Here is a 23822-nt window from a genome sequence, read left to right on the forward strand (position 1 = left end):
CGTTCAATAAGAAAGATATTCCAGCCTTTCAATGCTGATTACCGTAGGTAACATTATTAAAGGAATCTAACGCAGCAGAACACTATATATTATATAATGTTCTCATGCTTACGAAAGCATGGCTTATTAGAGTACATGCTTAGTGAGAAGATGAATGTAGTAGAGAATTCACTTTTAAGTCTACGGTATGGTCAAGTCTATTATGGCCTTTCATGCATCAGGGCGCTCGACAAGATCCTCTCTGAGATGCCCTTGGTGTTCTAGGCACCAATACGCTCGGTAAGACTCTCGCGAGGACGTCTCTTGAAGATGCTCAACGTCCTACGCATTGAGACGTGAGGAAGCTTTTGCCGATGCTCGACGTCCTACACGAAGAGAACGCTCATCAGGACGCTCTGGAAGACGCTCGACGTCATAAACATTGATAAGCTTTTTGGAAGACGTTTCGATGTCTTACACATCTGGACGCTCGCCAGGACGCTAGCGAGGACGCTTTTGAAGACGTTCGGCATCCTACACGTCATGTCGCTCAGCAGAGCACTTACCAGGACGTTCTTCAGATGTCTACTTTGCTTTCTACGAAGGGAGCGTTCAATAGAATCCATGACTTGATGAATTCCAGAAAAACTGTAAAGCAGATTTCGTGTCATAAAACGCCTCGTCTACTTTCGGGACTGCGCTGCCAAAGGGAACATTAAGGTCCTACCTGTCGTAAGCCCAGTCTCTGATTAGGAATCTTGCCCCTTCCTCGATTTCTGCGGGAATCGGGAAAACTATATGCTCGAATTCCTGGATTACTTTCTGTCATGTAAATGGGTTAGTTCTCATTGACAAAGATCTTCATACATTTTATCGCTTAAGCGGATAAGCTCTCATTAACAAAATTCGAGAGAGCTCTCATTCATTAGTCGGAGGCTCATCCAGGAAAAAGACTTGTAGACTACGTCCATGAAGTCTTATGTCCAATATCATAAGAAGCTTGAACTGTCCTTTTCGATCCTCGGTTCTCACTTGATCTCCATTCGAATAATGTTAATTCGTCTCTTGGCAAAGAGAACGAAGACAGTCAATTTCCATTCTCTCTCTCTTCCTCGTCGAGGAAAGAATGTAGTAGAGAATTTTATGTTCAAGTGACTACAATACTTACGTATTTTATCTTTGCGTCATATTACTAATGTAGGGTTTTCAAGTCTATACGCATATCATGGTTACCTCTACAGATGGCAACCGAAAAGACGGTTATTGTAAATGTATTAATCGGTCCTTCCTGCAAACTTCAGAGTTTCCGCTGTAAGGACAACGCTAAAGGTATTGTTCCAACAACACTAACTCAGCGTCGGCATCTAGCGAATTATGTTCGCTTAAATATGCCTGCTTGAGAATTTCCTTATCGATAATAGTAACAAACCTATTCCTTCGTAGAAGAGAGTAGCTGGTAACTCAGGCAGAAATAGTGCGAGACGAGAGGTTGCTGTCATTGTGGATGACGCAGTATATAATCGGTACTCCAGGCAACTTTCCAGAGTTTCCGATTTAACATTTGGTTAATTAAGCGTAATGTTACGACAACACAAAATCAGCTTCTGTATTTAGCGAATTTTTGTTTCGCTTAAATATGCCAACTTGAGAGTTTCTGTTCAAATAATGTAAAATCTATTCCTTAGATGAATAGAATAGCTGGCAACTCGGCATAAGACTGCGAGGAAGAAGTGAACATAAGCTGCTGCCCTGCTGCCTGTGACTGTCACAGTGTCACCAACTCAGTATTCAGGTAGCTCGCTGTTAAAGCTCAGTCGGTTACGTCTCTCTCTCCCGCGGGATTGATTGACGAACCATATCTCTACCCTACAATCATGACTTTCGCCTCGGGTTGAGGGGATTTCTAGTAATCATGAATAAACACGACTTCCTATTGCTAAGAAATTTTCAACAGAGATATCTCTTAGACTGTTCAGCGCGCTTACCGCACTGTAACAGAATTCTGTACGAGCTTACCGCGGCATAGCACTATAATAATGCTCTCCTGCTTATGCAAAGCGCAGCCTTATTAGGGAAGGCAAGCATGCTTAGTGAGGGAATGGATGAGTCTGCTGGGGACCATTTCCTCGCTGGAGAAGCTTGTTTCCCTGAATAGACTGCAATTCAGAACCTCTACAGTTTTTCCTGCAGGAGGACTGAAATAACATCAAAGATCTAGAAATAATTCTAAACATCTCTCAATGGGTTGACGATCACCTCAGGTGATACCGAGAGGGTGCCAGGCATCCGGACAGAGGTACAGAGGTCCTGGCACATAATCTAAGAGAATTGGAAGCAATTTGGTTGGCTCTCCAGTTCCTCGAAGAGTGAGTTTTTTGTTTTGGTCGATTGGTCCAAATCATCTCAGATAATTTCGCAGCTCTCTCATATCCCAAGAAGAGAGAGATGGTTATCGACATAGGCACGGAAACGTAACGATCCTCAAGAGGTTCGTTACACTATTGCACGTACCGTGCGGATCTTCTCGATCGGCGGCAGCAACTACTGACGTCTGAGTAATCCTCGCTTAGAAGTATGTCGAGAGTGTGGAGACGTTGGAGACGTCCTTTCGTAGATTTCTTCGCAATATTGAAGACGAAGAAGCTTCCTCTACGTTGCTCCCTTATTCTCGATCCGAGAGCGGTAGCAATAGACGCAATCATATAGTATGGAATGGGGATGAGTTGGTTAGTCTCTTTTCCCCTATTCAAAAGCTTATGGAAATCTGATAAGATAATCGCTGGCGTCAGAGGGAGCGGAGAAAGACGCTGATCGCCCCATGTGGCCTTCGAGAGGCTGGATTCACAGAGGTCACGTCCTTCAGAGGGCATTTCCAAGGACCTTCCCGAGAGAATCGGTCTACTCTAACAGCCTCACTTCGAGAGGTACCTAAAAACCTCTCCGCTCTGAGTCTGGATGCGTTCAGACTGTCGAGAAGCGAGAGGATTTTCAAGATTAATTACAAGTCTCATTGCCAAAGCAAAGCAGTGCTGCATATTTTGCAGTGTACCAATCGGAGTAGGCCGATTCTGGAGATAGTGCAGGAAGAATGACTGCTCCTACACCTCACCTCTGTTAATTACTTTACCGTCTTCCCTTTCCGTCTGAATTATGGGATAAGCTAACAGTCCCAACGATTGTAGAATACGGAAATATGTTTTTTACCCCCCCCCCCCCCCGCCTCTAGGCTCAGAGATTCGGATCTGTCAAACAACAAAGCCCTTCACGATCTTTAGGTCTGCGGAAATCTTGATGGAACTTAGACGTAGTCTGAAGTTCTTGATGTCAAAGCATTTCGAACCTCTCCTTTCTGTAAACTTAATACACATGACCAGAGAAAGGCTAATTTTCTAACCACTCTAGCTACGGCAATGAGGGTTAGTGAGGTTTTAGCCATCATCAGAGGTTTTGGCTTTAGAGGACATAATTCGGTGTCCTCTAAGCCTTCCGTTCTTGCTAAGAACGAAAACCCGTCTAACCCTTGGCCCAGAGGCCTGGAGATCAAGGGGATGGCACAAATTATTGGGCAAGAGCCACAGAGAGTCCTGTGCCCTGTCGGGGCTCTCAAGTTTTATCTTGATAAAACTAAAGAAAGTCAAGGTCATTCGGACAATCTGGCGGTGTTCCGTAAAAAGACCAGACTTGCCCATGTCGAAGAACGCCCTGGCGTTATTTTTAAGGAGTCTTTCTAAGAGGCTCATTCGTCATGTTTGAACAAAGATTTGAAAACCTTTTAAAGTAAATGCTCACGAAGGTGAGGGCGCGGCCTCGGAAGCATTTCAACAGAGCATGACACTCAGTAATATCCTGAGTGCCACGTTTGAGCGAGGCAACTCTGTGTTCGCTTCACACTCCCGACGGGATGTGAAGACGACATATGAGATCTGCGAGTCGCTAGGACCATACATATCCGTAGAAATATTATTGGAGGCAGGAAGCAGCACGAATCCTATCATATAGAAAAGGGATAGGTTGTCTTTTAACTTTGAAGGGTTGGTCGCTTGAGGCGCTTTCCCTTTCGTTAGCCTAGAAGTTATGGGACTAACTTCGATAGGTTAGGTCAGGTGGTGGTTTTAGCTTCGTTGCCCTCACAGTATGGTCAATATGGTCTAGTCACATTGTGGTTCACGCTCCCGTTGACAGATCATCTAGAGCGCACCAACTACACAGGTCACTACCTTGTTGGCAACTCTAGTAAAGCAAAAGCAGACTTCGGTGACAGTAATCAAGAAGTCAGCTATGCTAACAGGTAAGGAATCAAGATGTCAATCATCTGCACTTGAGGTGTTTCCTAATCCTTCTATTCTGTCCCTTCCCACCTCCAATGGTGGGATTCAGCTATATATATATCTGACAGGTAAGTTTCATGAACAAAATGTTATTGTTATGATACAATAAAGTTTGTTCATACCTTACCTGGCAGATATATATAATAAAGTAGCCCACCCACCTCCCTCAGGGGACAGTGGTATGAAAAAATCGAATAGAAAATGGGAATGATTCCTGATATCCGCCTCCCAGCGGCGGGAATGGGTTACTAACCACTGGCCGCCCACTGCGTGTGCGGGAGTTTTGAAATTCTGTCGGACTTCGGAGAATACAGCTATATAATATCTGCCAGGTAAGTATGAACAAACTTTATTGTATCATAACAATAACATTTTCATTATTAAAATGAAGTTTTATTGTATACTTACCGAACAATTATGATTATACCCACCCTCCTCCCCTTAGGTGGACGGACGGGCAGAAAGAATTGGATTCACCTGGGCAGTTGTACCTGGTTCTCCCGCGAGTGGAGGGAGATGACGTCATCACCACCAGTGTTGGCGACGCCGACGCGCTAAATTTGAATTTAGTATCCTGCCGCTCGTGGAAATCACGGCTCTATAATTGTTCGGTAAGTATACAATAAAACTTCATTTTAATAATGAAAATTTCATTTTCCTAACTATACAAACCTGAGGTCCTTTACATATAGTCCCACCTCATGCCACCACCCCCCTCACCTCTGCAACTTTTTGCATGGGCCTAAAGCAAAAGTGATTCTTCACCTCGCGCGCACGATCGGACAAGCAGTTAACTACCGTTCTCCCCTTGTTCGAAGCTTACGACCGTCCCAGCTGCCGCTAGTTACCTTCCTATTGTTAAAGGACCTCAGGTTTGTATAGTTAGGAAAAATGCAATTTTCGACAAATTGTCATTTTGTCACGACGACACCATTCAACTTTTATATTTTACCCGAAATTCGTTTCGCCTAAATATAATTGCTCGAGCATATCTTTTATGCTCGGTAGTTCTAGCCGAACGCATTCCTTCGGCGTGGAATAATGGATTACCTGGCAACTCAGGATGACGAGTCAGTGAGAGCTCAGGCTCAACTACTGCGTATTGAACTGCCTGACAGCAGCTCAGTATCAGCTGGGCCTCCGAGATGCGACGGTCAGTTATGTCTCTCTCTCCCCTGCTTTTGATTGGACTACCAAACCGTATCTCTGCCCAACAATCATGGACTTAGGTCTCTGATTAACGGGGATTCTCGCAATAATAAAGGAATAAGGCCACCATCTACTGCTGTGACGCTAGATTCCATCGCCTTCGACATTGCGAGAATTTTCAACAGAGATATCTCTTGGACTCTTTCATCTTTCTGTTTACCGACACGGTAACAGAAGTCTGTACAAGTCTCCCGCTGCATCGCACTGCGATAATGCGAATGATTTTGCAGACATCTGAGTTTGTCTTCAAAATATCTCGTATTCGTAGGTGTACAATTGTTCATTGTTCAACCCGAATTACAAGATGTGTCAGAAGACATCGCCTACTCTCCGACCTGACAGCTCTACTTCCAAATGTTCAGCCCATGAGAAGCAGTTCTTCAGGCGGCTTTCCCCTGTGTTTTCATTACTGAAGAACGCCCCGCTTTCATTGCAACTACGACTTCTCACCGGACAGCAATGAAATAGCGGTTAGCGTTTTCAGTCATTGTAAACACAGGTTATGAATCTTGAGAATCCTTCTCTCGATTCGTCTGTGAAGACGTAGGTTGCATTCAATATCTACCTTCTTTGTCTTCAACGGTACATAGTGTTGTTTCTCCTTAGCTGAGATTCAACAACCATGAGATGTTTTGCCTTCAGGGACCTCGGTCTCTAGAAGGCAATTGACTTTCGCCTGTTGGGCACATGCCTTAAGAGAATCATCACCTCGGCTGTCCGGCATTGGTGACAAACAAATACATTATTTATGTTTGTCTCTCGGCATAAACCCTTTAAAGGCGAAGGTCACGTGACTTACTCGGATGCTTGGACAAACTTGCCTACCTACGAACGCAGTCAGTCGGCAGCTGTCAGAGCGCCCGAGTCAGTTACGAAACTACGCTGTTGACTTAGTTCGGTTGTTACAGAGCAATCATTACTTTCGTTTTAATAGCTTGTCACAGTAACCCATACCATCGACACCCACCATGGAGTGTCGGTGTCCTATCCCACTACCGAGAACTTCGCTGCATGGGGATAGGAGGATGCGAGAGACTTCGTGGCAAACGGGACAGACCAGTATGGTACTGGACATCACCGAAGTAGAGAAGAGGGATAGGTCATGCGACTATTTCCTTCTTTTCCTCTGAGGAACTGCATGACTTCTCCTGCGAAGTCAAGCATCCAGGGGATGGGGATCCGTGACGCTCGATTTCGTACCGAACTTCGTAGCGAAAACTCAGAACCCTTCGGTCCCTGACGATTGGTTCGAGTCGTTCACAATCCCCTCCCTAATGGACTTCACCGCCTTCGATGCGAAGGAAGTGCTGCCTTGTCCGCAAGAACTTCTCCGTGGCGCAGGTACTGAAGGCAGGGGTCTGGTCCAACCAGACCACATGCCCTTCCTTCTACCTTCGGGATATTGCCCACAGGTCCTTGGATCTTTTTCCTTGGGACCCGTGGTGGCTCTCAACACGTTGTGTAGCGAACCCAGACCCTCGCAGGCTGAACAGCATCGAGTCCTGGTGTGACCGTAAGAATGGATGAGTGAATGAGAGTGTGACTGGCTCCTCTTCCATCTTTTTCTTTTTCCCCCTCTACCTGTGGTTAAGAGGGACACGGTCGTCACCCTGCTGGATAAGGACAAGATGCAGGTGAGCTACTCAACAGAGCCCCATCCTATCCCTTTCACTAGGGATAGGAGCGTAATATCCACCACTTCCTCCAACAAGGGGGAGGAAGTGGATGCCGGCTTGAGACAACCCATACTTTATGTTGCCTCTTGCAAACAGGAACAAGTTCTTGCTTGCTGGTTCGAAGAGATACGCTTGCCTCTCTCTTAGTACTCGGCCCAGAGGTCTGACCATTGATCCTGCGGTGCACACCCCGATCAATCGGACAGAGGCTTGGATCCCTCCCTCGCTCTTACGACCAGGGAGGCATTCCAGGGATGGACGAACACCAGTCTGTTCATCAAAAGACTCAGATTCCTCCCACCAAGAAGTGAGTCTTCCTATTGTTAAAGGACCGATGGTTTGTATTACATATCGGAACAAATGACAATTTGTCGAAAATTGCATTTTTCCTAACTATACAAACCTGAGGTCCTTTACATATAGTCCCTCCTCATGCCACCCCTCACTCTGCGTATTTTGCATGGGCCAAAAGCAAAAGTGATTTGTTTACCTCCCAGTCGCGCGGCGTGCGACTGTCGGACAAACAGTTAACTACCGTTCTCCCCTTGTTCGAAGCTTACGACCGTTCCAGCTGCCGCTAGCTACTTCCTATTGTTAAAGGACCTCAGGTTTGTATAGTTAGGAAAAATGCAATTTTCGACAAATTGTCATTTCAGGATGGAATCCCAACATTCCGTCAGACTCTGTGCTCTCTGTGTACCTAAATACCTAAAAAATTTATATTTCCAGATACCAGCCATGATGACTACATGAAGTACATCCACTTTGTGGTGGAACAGTCTACCTGTTCAGTGTCAACTACCCCACAGTGTTTATGCAAGTGTTCTCTTCCATGTCTGCTTAGGCCTGTTTGAATGGCACATATATTTTGTATTTTGTAGGCAATTGGTTGATCCTGTCTTCCTCAGAGTTGCTGTTATAGTTGGCAGTTCTCTAGGGAAAAGGGAAACTACAAGTTATAATCCTTTTACCCTAAGGAACAAATCTTCATAACAGATGATAATTTGTATTCTTGTTGGCAAGAATCTCAATCTTTTCTAGATGTACATAGTATCCATATTTTATGCATGATTCCACTTCTAACCATCCTAACGTTTGCCCCTTTTTTGCTGATGGAATAGTGAGAGGGTACAATCAGAAGAATGGGTGGTACCCATCACCTCTCACTTACCTGCCATTACCTAACTACCTTTTAAGCAAACTTCATTGACTAAGCTAGCTTGCTTCATGCTATATCCATATGAAATACTTAAAATTTGTGTGTGTATGAAAATGCAAATTATGTATACTTAGAAAAATTGCAATACTAATGGGTTGTTCAAACTAGTTTCAGATCATCCAGTATGAAGCTTTATTTCCTTGGTACGGGATCCAGCTATCCTACCAGAAAACGAGGAGTTTCATCTGCAGCACTCCAGCTTGACGGTATTGTAGGAAATGGATTGTTCATGTTTTGTGTCAATAATTATGTGGTACTGTATAAATTTTGTTTTATATTTTTTAGATTGTTTCATTTGAAGTATTAAATTTCACCTAAGTAACTTACCAAGTAATTGTACAGCTATACTTTTGTACTCGCATGACAGCTAAAATTTGAAATTCGTGGTAGCGATTCATATGTTTTTAGTGTAGGTAACCACCCCTCCCTCTACCAGAGGACCATTGGTACAACAACACAGAGAAAATCACTTCTCTGCTCTCATTCCCCCTCAACCTGGGACCATCTTGACGTGGTGAGGGGGCTCTTGAATCCCAGGAATTTGTTCCTTGGTTCAAGTCCAAGAGTCCCATGTATCATATTTCTTTAGATTAATGTTTGTGGAATTTTCCACTTTTGCAAAACATTTATTGGACCTGATAAATAAGGAAAGATATCATAGCTGGGACTGGGTTTATATCCAAAGCTAAATATAGTGGAAACTATGGTAGGACCATCAACTACCTGATAATGTTTGTACCTAGGATATCAATTCGATATCTCAAGGGCAGAACTATTCTTCAGGGCTGGACCACGGATTCCAGGGGGGTCTAGTTTTGGGGATAGGACTCTTGGCATTCTATCTGGTTTGCCCATAACATGATTAGGGTGGGGATGATTGTATTCTTGTAATACTCTCAGTCCTACCAAGCAGGTTTAGCTTACACTTGGGCCACTATAAGGGCCCTTTCACACAATGCGTTTTGCCAACACAGTTTGCTGCGTTGTGGTGATGCAGACAGCAATTGACTTTTACATCTTATACGGTCGTTCACATCTTGCGTGTGCGTGAAATTGCCACTCTGTTGTCGCATAACATGTGTGTGGTATGTAGGAGTTATGGAGTTCCATTTGACAACGTCTGTGTGTGAGAGAGAGAGAGGGATGGTTAGCGATTGAATTGGCTGTTGCTGAGTTCTGGGTTGTCTACTGTGGCAGCTGGAGTTGGCTGTTAGAGTTCTGTGTTTTGGAGGCAGTCTTGAGTCAGTCTTGGGTGATAGCCTGTGATAGTCAGTAGTGTAGGCAGCAGTCTGTTGAAGGCATTGAAAGTCAGTTGAGTTTTTTGTTTTGTTGTTTAGTTGTTCTTAGGTTGATATTGTTGCTTTAGAGTTGTTGTGCTTGTGCTGTTGGATTTGTTGTGCTTGTGAGTTTTTGTTGAGTTATATTCGAGTTGTTGTGGTTGTGAGTTGTTGAGGGTTGTTGTTGGTGAGCTGTTGTGATTTCTTGGTGTTGTTGGGGGGTGTGTGTGTGTTGCCTTTTTGTGTTGTTGTTTTTGTGTTGGTGGTTGTTTGTGCAGTGGTTTTTTTGTGGTTGTATTCCTTGTTGTTGTATTGTTGAGTTGTGGTTGTGTTCCTTGTTGGTTTGCTGTGTTGTTGAGTTGTGGTCCTTGGGTGTTGGGTTATTGTTGTTTTGTTGGTGTTTCTTCGACCTCGACCGGCAGACAGCACAGCATAGCCCGGAGTATCTGGAGTTGGGTGAGTACATGTGTTTGTGTTTTTTTGTTCTGTGTGTAGGTGTAGGTCAATAGTCCTGTGTATATTCTGTAGTGTAAAGAGGAAACTGTGACTGAGGGTTGGTTTGGTAGCCGGATTGATTAAGATTATGTGTGGGGGCGGATTTACCCGCTTGTTTTTTAAGCTTGTGATCCTGCGACATTATTTTTTGGGGCCCGAACAGGGACTGTTGGTGCGGCAGCTGCAGGATGATTGGGGTAGTGAGTTGTGTGATTGGTGGAGAAAGTGAGGATGGAAGGGTTGAAGGAGATGGAGAGGCTGAAGGAGGAGTTGAGGTTGGCGAGGGAAGCTAAGGAAAGGTTGGAAGTGGAGAATGAGAGGTTAAGGGTAGAGTGTGAGGAGTTGAAGATTGAGTTAGAGGAAATGAGAGGAATGCTAAGGAGTCCGAAAGTGGAAATGAAAGAAGAGGTGAAAGGAGCGGAAGAGAAAATGGTTGAGAAAATGGACAAAAAATTTGGAGTAAAGATGAATGCAGTGCAAGAGATGATGCAGGAAATGATGAAGGGATTCATAGGAGAGGGAGCTGTAGGTTTCCAGCACTTTCAAAGGCACAGTTCGTCATTCTCCCAAACGAGAGAGCCAGGTTTTGGTGCCACAATGTTCATCTAGGAAATGCTAGAGTTCAGGGTACCATTCTGTCTCAGTGTGCCCGTCTCATTTTCCTGAGCACCAATCTAGGATTCCAGAGTGCCCGTCTCATTCCGAGCACCCACCTCATTCTGGATGGAGCCATCTTCTAAGCGCTCAACACCATCCAAGCGTCTGGCGCCAACACCCCGGTTAGTGCCTAGAACCTATTAGGCGCCAAAGTTCAACTGAGTGCCCAGCTCCCAATGCTTCTTTGCCTGCTCTTGAAGATCCCTCCTTTGTTCATATTAAGAAGGGATTAGGTGATGTGCTGGGACTGCTGCATAGGACTCCCTCTGGATCTAAGCCTTTTGAAAAGTTTCCCTTGTCTCCGGTGTCTTCTGAAGAGAAAGAAGTCGTTCAGGAGCCCCCTCCTACAGTATATGCTTCCCTGTTGAAGTATTTTCTGGCCACTTTTCCTTCACATATTCAACCAGCAACCCTAGCTTCTCCACCTTTGACATTTCTTAGGAACCAGTCAGATGCTAGACTGCTGCCTCAGATGGTACTCCCTTCCTCTGCAAAGATAGCATTGAGAGATGTAGAGGATTGGTTGTCTGTGAAGAGGGAACAGGGGAAGGCTACTTTTGCCTTTCCTCCAGAAAGACTGACAGCTAAGAGATTTTCAAAACTTTGACAAGAGAGGTTGCGATGTATTTTTGCATATATATTCCTCATTTACACAAGTGGAAATGCGTATTGTATGAAAGGAAGGTATTATGTTTTGTTGTATTTGTATTTAGTCAGGAAAAGCGTTGTGTTTAGTTATTTCATGTATTAGTTTGTAAGTATGCATGTATAGTGGTCCCCCCGTATTTGTGGGAGATGCGTACTAGGGCCCCCCCCCCCTCTACGTGAATAGTTAGAACCCGCGAATAGTTGGAACCCCTATAAGAATGCTTAAAAACCTCCTATTTTGTTAGTTAAAACTCAAGAAAAACCCAGTAAAAATGTTTATATATGGTTTTTTTTAATAGTTTTATCACAAAAAGTGCATTTTATGATGAAATTGATAAAAAGAACCAGAAATTTGTTGATATTTCTCTTAGAAAAATAGCATGAATAGGCAAATTTTCCACGAATAATGTTGGGAAATGTTCGTGAGAGAAATCCGCGAATGTGTGAGTCCGCGAATCCGGAGAATGCGAATATGGGGGTCCACTGTAATAGCTTTAACTGCCGACCGTCTGTTGTTTTTTGTTGGTCCAGTAGTTAGCTGAATACGTTGGGTGGTTCGGTCAACCACAGTCGTGGGCAGTCTCGCTACATCAGCCAGAGTGTTAGGTTGTGCAAAATTGTCTCATGGACTGTACCATAATTAAGACAATGAGAAGTCATCAAGATCTCTATCATAATCACTTAAGTATTCTCTGTTCAAAGTTCATGTGGGGAAAGTGCCTTCAGGGGATATGCATATCTAGGAGGGTAGTTTTCTTGTGATGTGTGTTGAATGAGAATTACGAAGTATAGACTGTGCTGGAAGCCAGTCTCATATAATTCAGGCTAGGATAGAGATCTTGTCATTCACAATAAGGAATCTATCAATCACAATCTTTACTGTACCTCCTTTCATATTCTCTTTCTTCATCTTACTTTCCACCCTCTCCTAACACTTAAATCATAGTGCAACTGCATGGTTTTCTTCCTGTTACACCTTCCAAACTTCTTACTATTGATTTCCATTTCAGCGCTGAATGGCCTTTGGGCTAAATTCTATGTTCAATTTAATGTCATTTAAAATGAGTACATATAGTAATCTGGGTGTTGTAGTATAGGTCTTAGGCCACAATTTGGTTTTCATGTTCCAAGTCACCTTAGGCCATACGATCCCTTGTGATTTGGAATGCACTATTTATTACTAAGCTAGTAGTAATAAAATGGTGCCAGGTGCCATGACCAGGATTACTATGGTTGATTATTATATCAGTGATTTTTGTAGTTTGTGTATGTGAGATACTCCTTGAAGGAGCATTTGCGGAAGGTCCAGCAATTGGATAGTGAAATATTGGATTTAACGGATCCTGCAGAACAGCCTAACCAGATTATGATTCAATCAAAGTAGTATATCCTAAATGTAGGCACTGAAATTCATAGACTAAATTCCTCCATTATGGATCTTCTAGCTGTAAGAAATGAACCTAGTGCACCGATATTACCTGTCAAAGCTAGTGTAAAGCTGCCTAAATTAGACCCCAAACATTTCAATGGTGATGTTTCAGAATGGAATTTATTTTGGGAACTATTTGAAGTATCAATGCATCAATGTACTGACTTTGCAAGTATACAAAAGTTTTCTTATTTGAAGGGCCTATTGGAAGGTGAGGCTTTGGAACTGATATCTGGTTTTAAATTAGGAGATAAATATTTACAAGCAGTGAACTTGTTAAGAGACCTACGGCAGGAAAGATGAAATCAAGTGTGTTTAGTCAAAAAAACTCTCCCATACTGAGACTCCTAACACAGATGCAGAGTTGCTACAAAGATTCAGCGCACAATTTGAATGCTGCATAAGATCATTGGAGAGTGAGCAGCTGGAATTAAATGAGTTGTATACCATCTTGTTCTATACCAGATTTACCCAGTAGTGTTAGTGAAATAATAAAATGTAGGTGTGGGGAAGATTGGTTAAAATTTGACATCTTCAAAATGTATCATGAAGAGGAAATAGTACACAATTTGAGGGCTTTTCCACAGACTGAAACAGTAAAAGCTAAACCCTTAACTACAGTATCTACTTTCGCAGTAGAACAAGGACAGTCTGTGAAACCATAAAAACCATCAGTGGGGCCAAAAAATACAACCAATGCCAAGCTAAACCAGGTTAAGGGATGTGCACTTTGTGGAGTCAACCATTTATGGACATATTGTAAGACTCATGTAACCAGAGAAGAAAAGATATAAAAGCTTAGAACTCTGGGCCTTTGTTTCGTCTGTGCATCCTGTAAACATTTCAGTTCCTATTGTGGCAAGCAAAGCTGTATCAATGGTTGCATTGTTAGACATCATCAGACTAAGAAAGGTGGGGTACAAGTTGGAATGCTCTCTCTGACAAATATTGGACAGGGAACTATCAATTTTTTTAAGTAAATTGTATTTTTCCTAACTATATAAACCTGAGGTCCTTTACATAAGGAATTAATTTCAGCGTAGGCTGGAATACATCTGTTAAATTCTTGAATAAGGTAGTTAGGCAGTAGCTACCATCTGGTAGGCAGGTAGGCCTACCTACCTGGATGTAAACACTCCACTTTGCCTTTGGTCCCAGGTTCCAGATTGAGGGGTGGCATAAGGTGGGCATTAATGTCAAGGACCTCAGGTTTGTATAGTTAGGAAAAATACAATTTACTTTTAAAAATTGTGATTTGTTCCTACATGATATACAAACCCTCGGTCCTTTACATTAGGAAAACTCACTGATTGGTGGGAGGAATGTAAGTGAGCCCCCAGAGCTGACTGGTGTTCAGCACACCTGGCCTATTCCTCCTGGTCATAAGAGCAAGGAGGAGTGCCCTGCCTCTGACAACTTAATCGGAGTATAGAAGCTGCATGATCAAGAGTTGTACTTCTGGGCCTTTTCAAAATGAATAAGGAATTGTAACTCATCCAAAAAAGGGCTGGGAAGAATATTTAGAGTCAGAGGCATTAATGCAAAGTTCTGGGAAGGATTTGCATTATTGCCAGTCTCCTACCTCCTCCTGCGAGAGGAGGGAGTGGGATTGCTTCTATGATTCTGATAAAAAAAATAGGAATCTTGATGTCTAAGCTTATCGCATCAAACGCCTGACCAGCCGTGGAAGCCTTTGAAGAGCGGTGTGAGGAGGCGTCAGATGATGAAGACGAAGACGATGACCCCTGTGAAAACTTGCTGCAACACTGGAGTGGAGGGTGCTATGTCTTGGCAAGGGACCGCACTGATCAAGAGCAGAGAGTTTGTTCAATAGAGTGGAGCACTCGTTTTGGCAGAGCTGGCTGGCCAAGCAGAGTCGAGTGAGCTGAGCAGATCACCACTACATAATTATGAGTGGTAATTGTTGGCAAAGAACTATCGCTTCTTCCCAATTAACTGTTCTCCTTCGAGGCTGAAGCTCCAAGAAGAAGAATAAAGAGGAATTCTGTGCCTGGTGACCTACTCCAACCGTAATGTCCAAGACATGATGACGGTACTTGACCATTCACCTAGAACATGTTGCATGCAGTACCAAGCTCTGCATAACTCCAAACCAGACTGAAGAGCAAACTCATCTGTATACATACTGGTAAAGGCTAGTCTTGCTATCCAAGCACTTGTGATAGTGAGCGCTCAGCAAGCACTAGATTTCGTAAGAATTCCCCTGCTTGATGAGAAAACCCGTCTCTTGCAAGACAATGATTGGGTGAGCCTTGTCTCGCCTTGGTTCTCGGCAACATGATGCTAGTAATTCCAAAGAATTTAAGCGCTCGGCAAGACCCCCAAATTTCATCAAACGATCATTGGGGAGGGGCCCCTCCTCGACTCCTGTAGAAATTGAGGAGGAACAAGCATAAAAACCAGTCATATATGCAATCATTTAAGACTGGGATGCGAGTACAATTCAACAGAGTATGCAACAAGAACCGTTAGGGGATTGTGAATAGAAATCTGTCCAAAGGACAGAAAGAGCCAGGGAGAATGTAGTCTCCAGGTGTTCAAATCCTAAGAATCTAAACACCAGATGTTGAGACAGTGAGAGGTCTCTCCGTCATTCACAGAAGATCCTTCCTCAATAATGTGGATGTACATCCGGTGGGACACTGAGAGCCTTCCAGGAACGTAGTCCCTAAAGTTGAATCATGAGGAGAGCACTCTGCAGGATCCCTCCTATTCACCTCACCCCTCCTGGTGTAACTAAAGGAAGTAAAGCGAGTAGGTGAGGAAGATTGGACGCTCTTGCTTGACTTGCTAGCAGAACTAGCAGGAGAAGCAAGTTGTGGGCAGCCATCAACCTGCGGTGATGGCCAAGACGTGAGTCTAGGAGAGTGTTCTTGTCCTGGAGAAACGCTCCTGAGGATGATTGTGAAACTTGCACAGCAAGAAAAACGTTCGCCACCACCAAGACCGGTCGGTCACACGAACATGGCCAGGCCAAAACCCTCGAGGACTGAATGGGAGACCCCCTACTGGTCTCACCATGTACACGGTCCTGTGGGACCGTCATGTCAACCCTGGGTACCGAGCGATCATCAGCAAGGTGTGAGTAACCTGAGCGACTCACTTCTTTCTTCCACTCCATGCCTGAGTCGTGATGGTAAGCAGACTCAGCGTCATCGACTCTAGATGTATGCAAATCCGTAGATTTACGTGCACTCGGGGAATCTTGCGAACGAGCGCCCAACACGGAACTAGTCTTACGGGCAGAACCTCTAGGACTAGCAGCAGAAGTGCAAACCGAAGTTTGTGCTTCTTTAGGTTCCAACATGCCAGATCCTGGGAACAATGTGACGGTTCCTGTTCCTGAAGGAACAGGCGAGCCAACAGAAGTCCCAACTACCTCCTCAGTTCGACCAGGCAGACCCATAGGAAGTCCTGTGATGAGACTTCTTTTGCTGGGAGGGGGGGCCGGGCTACCTACTCCTTGTTTGGCAGGGAGCCTTAGAAGTCTAAGGGAGGAGATTGAAGAAATATATGATGATTACAAAGTGGAAGATGACAACACTGATGAGCTCTTCCTCCTCGACCTCTTCTCCAAATTCTGCAAGACTTCTTCTACAGGATGAGGTACATTTACGAGGAGGAATAGCGTTAATCACAGTGCAGCGGTGAAGGCTTTGTCCAGTGACAAAACTCCAGGATAACTGTGGCAGTTAATATTAATTTTCAGCAGGGGAAAAGTACACACACTCAAGAACCAATATCATACCATGCTACGAGTTACAGGTACAATTCCGAGGTTAGGATAGCCAACACAAAAAGATTTCCAACCATCTACTGCTGTAATCAACTATCACCACTGTTAGCCTGTAAAAGAAAGAAAATATGATTTAAAAAAAATAAGGATACTCCTCTCGCATCCAAGGGCACGGCCTCTCCAAAATGAGAGGAGATCCCCTCAAACACCAACACCACACGCCCCTCTCTTCATCCAATAAGCTATTGAAAAAAGAAAAGAGAAGAGGAAATACAGGAAATAAAAAAGGACAAACCTCCAAAGTTCCCCTCAGTCATTTCCAAAAACGTAAGCATAAATTCCAAATGAATACACTGTCTCGCCCTGACGCTAAAGGGCGAAAATATTTAATGAGGGTGTAGGCACACCCTTGCCACTGACTCTTAGCCTGTAAAGTAGAAAGGCGGCTTGCAAAGCTATCACAAAAATTGGGTTTGAATATTAATGTTAATTCAGTTATTAACATCAAACACAATAAAGTGGAGCCCCGTATTCGCGTTCTCCCGATTTGCGGACTTCTCTCTGGGACATTTCCCCACATTATTCGCGGAAAATTCCCATATTCATGGTATTTTTCTATGAGAAATATCCACAGATTCAGGTGTGTTTTTTTATCAATTTCATCATAAAATGCACTTTTTGTGATAAAACTTTAAAAACCAGGTAAAAAAATTTTTAGTGGGTTTTTCTTGAGTTTTAACTAACAAAATAGGAGGTTTTAAGCATTTTTATACGTGTTCCAACTATTTCCAAGTTCTAAGTATTCACGGGGGTGGTTTGGTAAGCAACCCCCGCGAATACGGGGGGACCACTGTATATATGTGTATACGTATAGTATTCATTCAAAATAATAAAAGAAATAACCCTCTGGGAAAATCATGATTAATGGCTAGTCAGCAAGAGCTCACAAACACGACTTCATTGGAAGATGGCTGAAGGCAAAGTGGAATGTTTACATCTGGGCAGGCGGGCCTACCCGCCTACCAGACTTGTTAGGATGAAAGGTTTTTCAAAACAAGTTGTGGAAGCTATTTCTTGATGTAGATGTCAATCTACCATCCCAGCCTACCAGGCAAAGTGGTCAATTTTCCACAAGTGGTGCAGCAGCAACTCAAATAGCAGACTTCCTTATTTTTCATCGACTGTAAGCTACAGGGTGATGTTGGAGTCAGTTTTTAAACATAGGGGTCTGGATTTAGCTGCTAATCACGACTTGAGTGATCTCATTAGATTTTACGAGACATCTAATCATTCGAAAGACAATTCCATCTTATGGATTCTGGATGTGGTTCTTAAATAGTTAATGGGACCTGCTTTTAAGCCTCTGCTCCATTTCTCTTAAGAACCAAATGAAGAAGACATTATTTCTAGTAGCTTTGGCCTCTGTTAAACGAGTAAGCAAGCTACAGGCCATTGACAAACTTTCTGGATTTTCACAAGGTATGCTGTTTGCTCCTTCATACTGGGATTCTTAGCTAAGAATGAGGCTCCTTCCAATACTTGGCCATGATTGTTCTCTATTTGAAACCTCATGGATATTATAAGTCCAGAAGAAGAAGAAAAAGTCCTATGCCAGTAACCTTAGATGTTCCGTTAAAAATGCATCCATACCTATGTTCAAGAATGCTGTCTTTCTTTCTCAGAAGCCTTATTATAGAAGCACACTCACATATTCATGAAGAAATTTTTCCTGATATTAAAGTAAGAGCACACAAAATTAGGGCTGTCGCCACTTTGTATCCTTGTAGACATAATTTGTCTCTTTTGGCAATCCTCCAGTTTACATACAGGAAGTGCAATTCCATTTTTGCATCACACTATTTGAAAGAAATAGAAACAACCTTTGAAAACTGCATTAGCTAAGGTCTGCTTTCGGTGGCCAGTGTGGCATTAGGGGAAGGAGCATAAGAAGCAATCCTTCCTACCAGTAACTTCTTTGCCTCGAATTTTTGGTGTTGAGTTTCACTTGGGGAACCGGGGGGTACTGGCACCTGGAGTACCCACCAGTCGGTGGTGGTACGATGGTATTTTCATTTTGATGTTTTCAGTGTATAAAACATTTTAATGTCGGTATATTTAGTTGGTACTGTGCCCAGGGCAAGGGCAGTTTTTTATCTAGTTACTTTGTGTTCAGAGTACTCCTTCACTCTAAAGTCCCCTCTCAAAAGTAGAAGACTTATCACAGATGCTCCACAAGTCACTAAAGGTCAAGAAGAGCAACGACCAAAAGGCATTAATCACCTGCTCTAGCTCTCAAATTCATAGTAATTGTTATTAACTGTGTTTAAAGCAAATAGGTATGTCCATTTATCCCACCACCTATCAATGTGGGATTCAGCTGTGTAATTACTAGGTAAGTTACTTATGTGAATTCAGCTTTGTAATTACTTAGTAAGTTAATTATATGAAAATGGTATTTTTTTCATAATAAAATTATGTTTCACATGTAGTACTTACTGAGTAATTACAGATCAGAGTACCCCCTCCACCCCTTAATGGGCATTAAGCAAAAAATAAGTGATTTACTTTGTGGTTTTGTATGTATGGTTCCCCCTGTAGAGGGCGGGGTAGTTACCTACACTAAAAGCAAATGAATCACGACCGCAAATTTCAAATTTTAGCAGCCTTGCAAGTAGAAAAGTATAGTTGTGTAATTACTTGCTAAATATATGTGAAACATAATTATATTATGAAATTACCATTTTTTTCATATTGTACATAAGTAAGTTAATACAGTTATTAAAAGACAATTTATTTTCCTAATTATTTTCAGATGGTAACGTATGGCTTTTTGACTGCGGTGAAGGCACTCAAATTCAGGCACAGAAAGTGACTTTGTCAAGGCAAAAGATTAATAAAATATTCATAACTCACCTCCATGGAGATCACTTGTTTGGACTCCCAGGTCTGTTATGTACAATATCATCTCAGATTGGTCTGTCTGAGGAAGAGCTGCAGAAGAAAGGGGAACCAGTTGTTGACTTGTATGGTCCCCAAGGACTGAGAAGATTCGTTTATAATTCCCTGAGCCTATCAAGATCACCATTGCTATTTAAGTATCAAGTGAGTTATACTGTTCCTTCAAATGCTAAAAATCCATGAATGCTTAAAACCCTTCTAAAAATCCCTAGAACTGCCTGTTTTGATAGTTCAAACACAAAAAACAATCTTAAAATTCTTATACATACATGAGTATTTTAATAGTTTTATCACAAAAAGTGCATTTACTCATGATATGAAAATACAGTAATGAGTGAATATTTCTCAGTGAAAAATACCATGAATAGATTAATTTTCTGTAAATAATGTGCACATATGAATCAGTGAGTCTGCGAATGGCGAATCCGCAAATTGGGAGCCCGCAAATCTGAGGTGTTTACTGTTGTGTATTATTAGATGTGACATTATCATTATATTTTTCTATTAACAGATCATTGCTATTTGGTCCATCAGTAATACAAACCATCATCTTTCATGTAAAAGTACTATTCCTCAGCATGAGCTGGAGTTAGTTGTTGAAATTAGGTAATCGTGGGTTGGCAGGTGAGGGGGTGTGGGGAACCCCCTTCTCATTTGTGCTCCAGTTGACCATCAAGTTGAAACTTCTTTCATCATTTTTGTTATACATAATGTTTTTATATTTGGTTTGCTTTTCAACACTCTCCTGGCTGTTAGAACCCCTATAAAAACCCTTAAAACTGCCCATTTTATTAGTTCAAACTCAAGAAATTGATATGAAAATACAGTACTTTGTTGATATTTCTCATAGAAAAATACACTAATTTCCTGTGAATAATGGGTAGATATGGTCCATTGAATAATCCGCAAACGTGAGTACGCAAATGACGAGAATGCAAATAATGGGGGTCCACTATATACTATGGTCTTGAGCTGGTTTGAGTTAACTTCATCATTTGCTTCTGTGATCTAAGCTGCTGGGTCCAACTGGTCATGTTCACGGTCCCATGAGCACTCATTAGGGCATGCTGATATGTACGTGTTTCTCTCATGTAGGAGGAGATCCAGCTCTTTCAATAGGGAATCTGATAGGGTGGTTGGGTACTTCACATTCAGATCCCCATGTTATGAAGAAGTTGAGGCTTGTGAAAGCATACATGCACACACCAAATAAAATAGTAAAGGACAGGTGAAAATTACCTTTACCATATTGGTAACAGCCACCACAAGATATTGTAAAATGTATCATTAGCTGAAAGATCAAAGGAATTACTCATAATGAGTTCTGGGTTAAGAATTTTTGGGAACGAAACCACATTTATTTACTAGACTACCGATATGTAGAGAATGTCTTTAGTTTATACCACTAAAGGTGCTTAGGAACCTAGATGCTCACCCAGACAAGTGGAAGAAAAGATTTGTCACCTTTGCACTGTTCAAAAGAGCCTGTCCTTTTCAAGAGGAGAGAGTTGCAATTATATTCAAAATAATTCATGGGTTTTGTTCATTGCTTACTAGAAATTTCAGGTGCTATTTATTGGTTGCACATATGCTTGAGTTGGCTGTTTACCTTCTTTTCCTTCTAGTGTTCAATACAAGTGGGTACAAGCACCTCCATTTTGAAGTACTAAAACTATGTTTACAAAGGCAATTTGAGCGCCCTTGGAAGCTTTCTTACTTTGGCATTGGCTTACATGTATGAAAAAAGTTAGCTTTTAAAGCTTTTGTATTTTGCTCAAATATTTTTAGAATAGATTTGTTATAAATCTGAATATTCTGAAATACTTATCATAACTATATAGAGTGACTGTAGCTAATCAGTGTGCAAAGCTGTGGGGACAGCATAAACTGTTGATCAGAATTTGTAGAATATATTTTAATATTTTAGATTCTCATGCTAAACTGATTTGTAATGGATGAATGTGTTAAATTGCAATTCTTATAAACTTAGAACACACTGCACTGATACTGTACCATATTAATAAAATCACACTTAGCAATGCCGGTATTGGCAACGTTATTGATTTCATAAACAAGTATGTGGGTAAATGATTAAGCTCAGAAACAACCATTTTTCGAAAATCTTACCTTACTATCTAGTATGTTGTTAAAAATGTTTAAGCTTTTTCTTGTAATGTGATGAGTCCCTTGTCCATGTAAGCTGTCTTTTCTTACTTGCAATATGGTTAATGTGCGAATACACTGGAACCTGTTTTCGTACATAATCCTTTCCAGAACCTCCAACGAAATCCAAAACGTATGAAAACCAAAACAATAATTCCCAGAAGGAATAATTAAGTAAATATACTATTAAAGTGTTCCAAACCCCACAAAATATTAATAAAAAATACATTTTATAGGGAATAAACACAGTTTTACATGCAGAAAACAATGAAAAATAAATATAAATGAATAATGAAGCGAATAATGAACATTTAGCATCACTCCTACCTTTATGGAAGACTCTTGTTAGCTTATGGCAGAAGGAGAGGAGGGGAGAGGGAGGAGGAGAGGATACTTTTTGGAAGGGGAATCCCCTTTCAGAAGGACTTCAGATATCAAGAACCTATTGGGTTACTTCCCCTTTTCGATTTTTAGTGGCACTGTCTTGGGTTACTTTCCCACTTCATTTTTTACTGGCACTAGGATCAGCTTGAGTCACTGAAACCCTGTAGCACAGCAAAACTGTCCAGAGATTCCCCCTTGGCAACATCTCCCTGTGTCAGCCCCATGCGGAAAGGTTCCACCAGTCGGTAGAATCCCTGTCTCTTCACGGTTGGAGGCTATCAAGTATCTCCTCTGAGCGAGAGGCTTTTTCTCAGAGAACAAATGGGCACATGTCCAGCAGTCTTAGAAAGTCGACCTCTGCAGTTTACTAAGGCAAATGGGTGATCTACTGTGATTGGTGTTGTAAATGGGGTTTTTGTACATGAACTTCCCTGCCAGATATATACTTAGCTATAGTCTCCGACGTTCCGACAGAATTTCAAATCTCGCGGCACACGCGACAGGTAGGTCAGGTGGTCTACCTTACCCGCCGCGCTGGGTGGCGGGCGTATGAACCAATCTATCTCTCCAGCCAGATTTTTTCTGTCGCTGCGAAGCGATAACAACTGTTGTCGTTTCATTCCGATATATTCTTCATTTCTCGCTTGCCTGGAGATTGATTTGGACATTTTGGTGACGTATTCGGTCTATTTTGGCTTGGCATACGCTGATTGTGGACCGTTATTGACTTTGCGCTGGATTTTCCTGTAGAATGTCTGATTTTGATTCTGTTTCCAAAACTCCGGTTTTGTTTAGAGTATGTTTGACCGATGGATGTTAAGGTGAGGGTTACCGAAAGCTGCGGTTGACCCTCACACTTTCTGGGTTAAATGTAGGGGGAATGATGTTCGTTTAGTAACCCGTGTCAAGAGTGTGAGGTTTTGAACGAAGATGAATATAAGGCTCTTTCTTCTTATATTAGGAAACTTGAAAGGGATAGGGTACGTAAAGCTTCTTCAAGGAGTTCGAGCAGGTCGAGAATGAGTGAGATTGAAACTAACATTAATGTAGTTTTAGAACCTTCCTCCCAGGTCTCAGCTCCTGCTCCCCGCACCGAAGCCGTAGATTCGTCTTCGGAGGCGGCAGCCTCAAAAGCTTCCTTGTGTTCTAAGGAAGACAAGAATCTTCGTACTGATCAAGGTAAGAGTGTCAGTGATGATAAGTGCAGTGTACCCAGTGATGTGGAGGGTGCGTCTGACCGGCTCCTTAGTGCCTCCAGGCCTAGACCTCTTCCAGACTCCCAGTTCCAGTGGAGGAGGAAAGTCGAAAGCCGCAGGAGGATAGGGAGAGCCCCCACCGGTCAGGCGTCCCCTCGGCAGATCTGAAGTTCGCTCCCAGGCTGCCTTGGATCGTAAGAAGAAGAATATTCTTCGTCAGTGTTTTTCGTCATCCTCTTCTCCTTCGCCGAAGCGTGGTTGGAGCTCTAAGGAGGCGTCACACCCGTGGAAGAGGGCTGCGGAGGCTCCCTTCAGTACGTTAGCGTCCAGCCCAGAAGACTTTTCTGATGTAGCTTCCTTGCAAGCAAAGAAGCCTAGGAGATCCAGTGATCGCCCTCCTTCTCCCGCTCCTCGCGCTGAGCTTGCTTCGGAAGAAGATCCTGGGTA

The 23822-nt window shown here is 42.6% G+C and overlaps 1 protein-coding gene and 1 pseudogene across 1 annotated transcript in view; one reads left to right on the forward strand and one right to left on the reverse strand.

The window, feature by feature from the left end:
- The window catches only part of LOC135209980 (G2/mitotic-specific cyclin-B-like), a 46427-nt pseudogene extending 45822 nt beyond the window's left edge, over positions 1 to 605 (reverse strand).
- A 7258-nt stretch (positions 606 to 7863) lies between these two features.
- Positions 7864 to 23822, forward strand: part of LOC135210175 (zinc phosphodiesterase ELAC protein 1-like) — a 46619-nt gene continuing 30660 nt past the window's right edge. Inside the window, exons 1-3 of the mRNA XM_064243005.1 lie at positions 7864 to 8008; positions 8520 to 8617; positions 19487 to 19776. Of these exons, the coding sequence (XP_064099075.1) occupies positions 8536 to 8617; positions 19487 to 19776 (372 nt within the window). The 5' untranslated portion in view covers positions 7864 to 8008; positions 8520 to 8535. The remainder of the gene's footprint in view (positions 8009 to 8519; positions 8618 to 19486; positions 19777 to 23822) is intronic.

The sequence above is a fragment of the Macrobrachium nipponense genome, chromosome 39, assembly GCF_015104395.2.
Source record: "Macrobrachium nipponense isolate FS-2020 chromosome 39, ASM1510439v2, whole genome shotgun sequence".
In the NCBI taxonomy this organism is placed as follows: Eukaryota; Metazoa; Arthropoda; class Malacostraca; order Decapoda; family Palaemonidae; genus Macrobrachium; species Macrobrachium nipponense.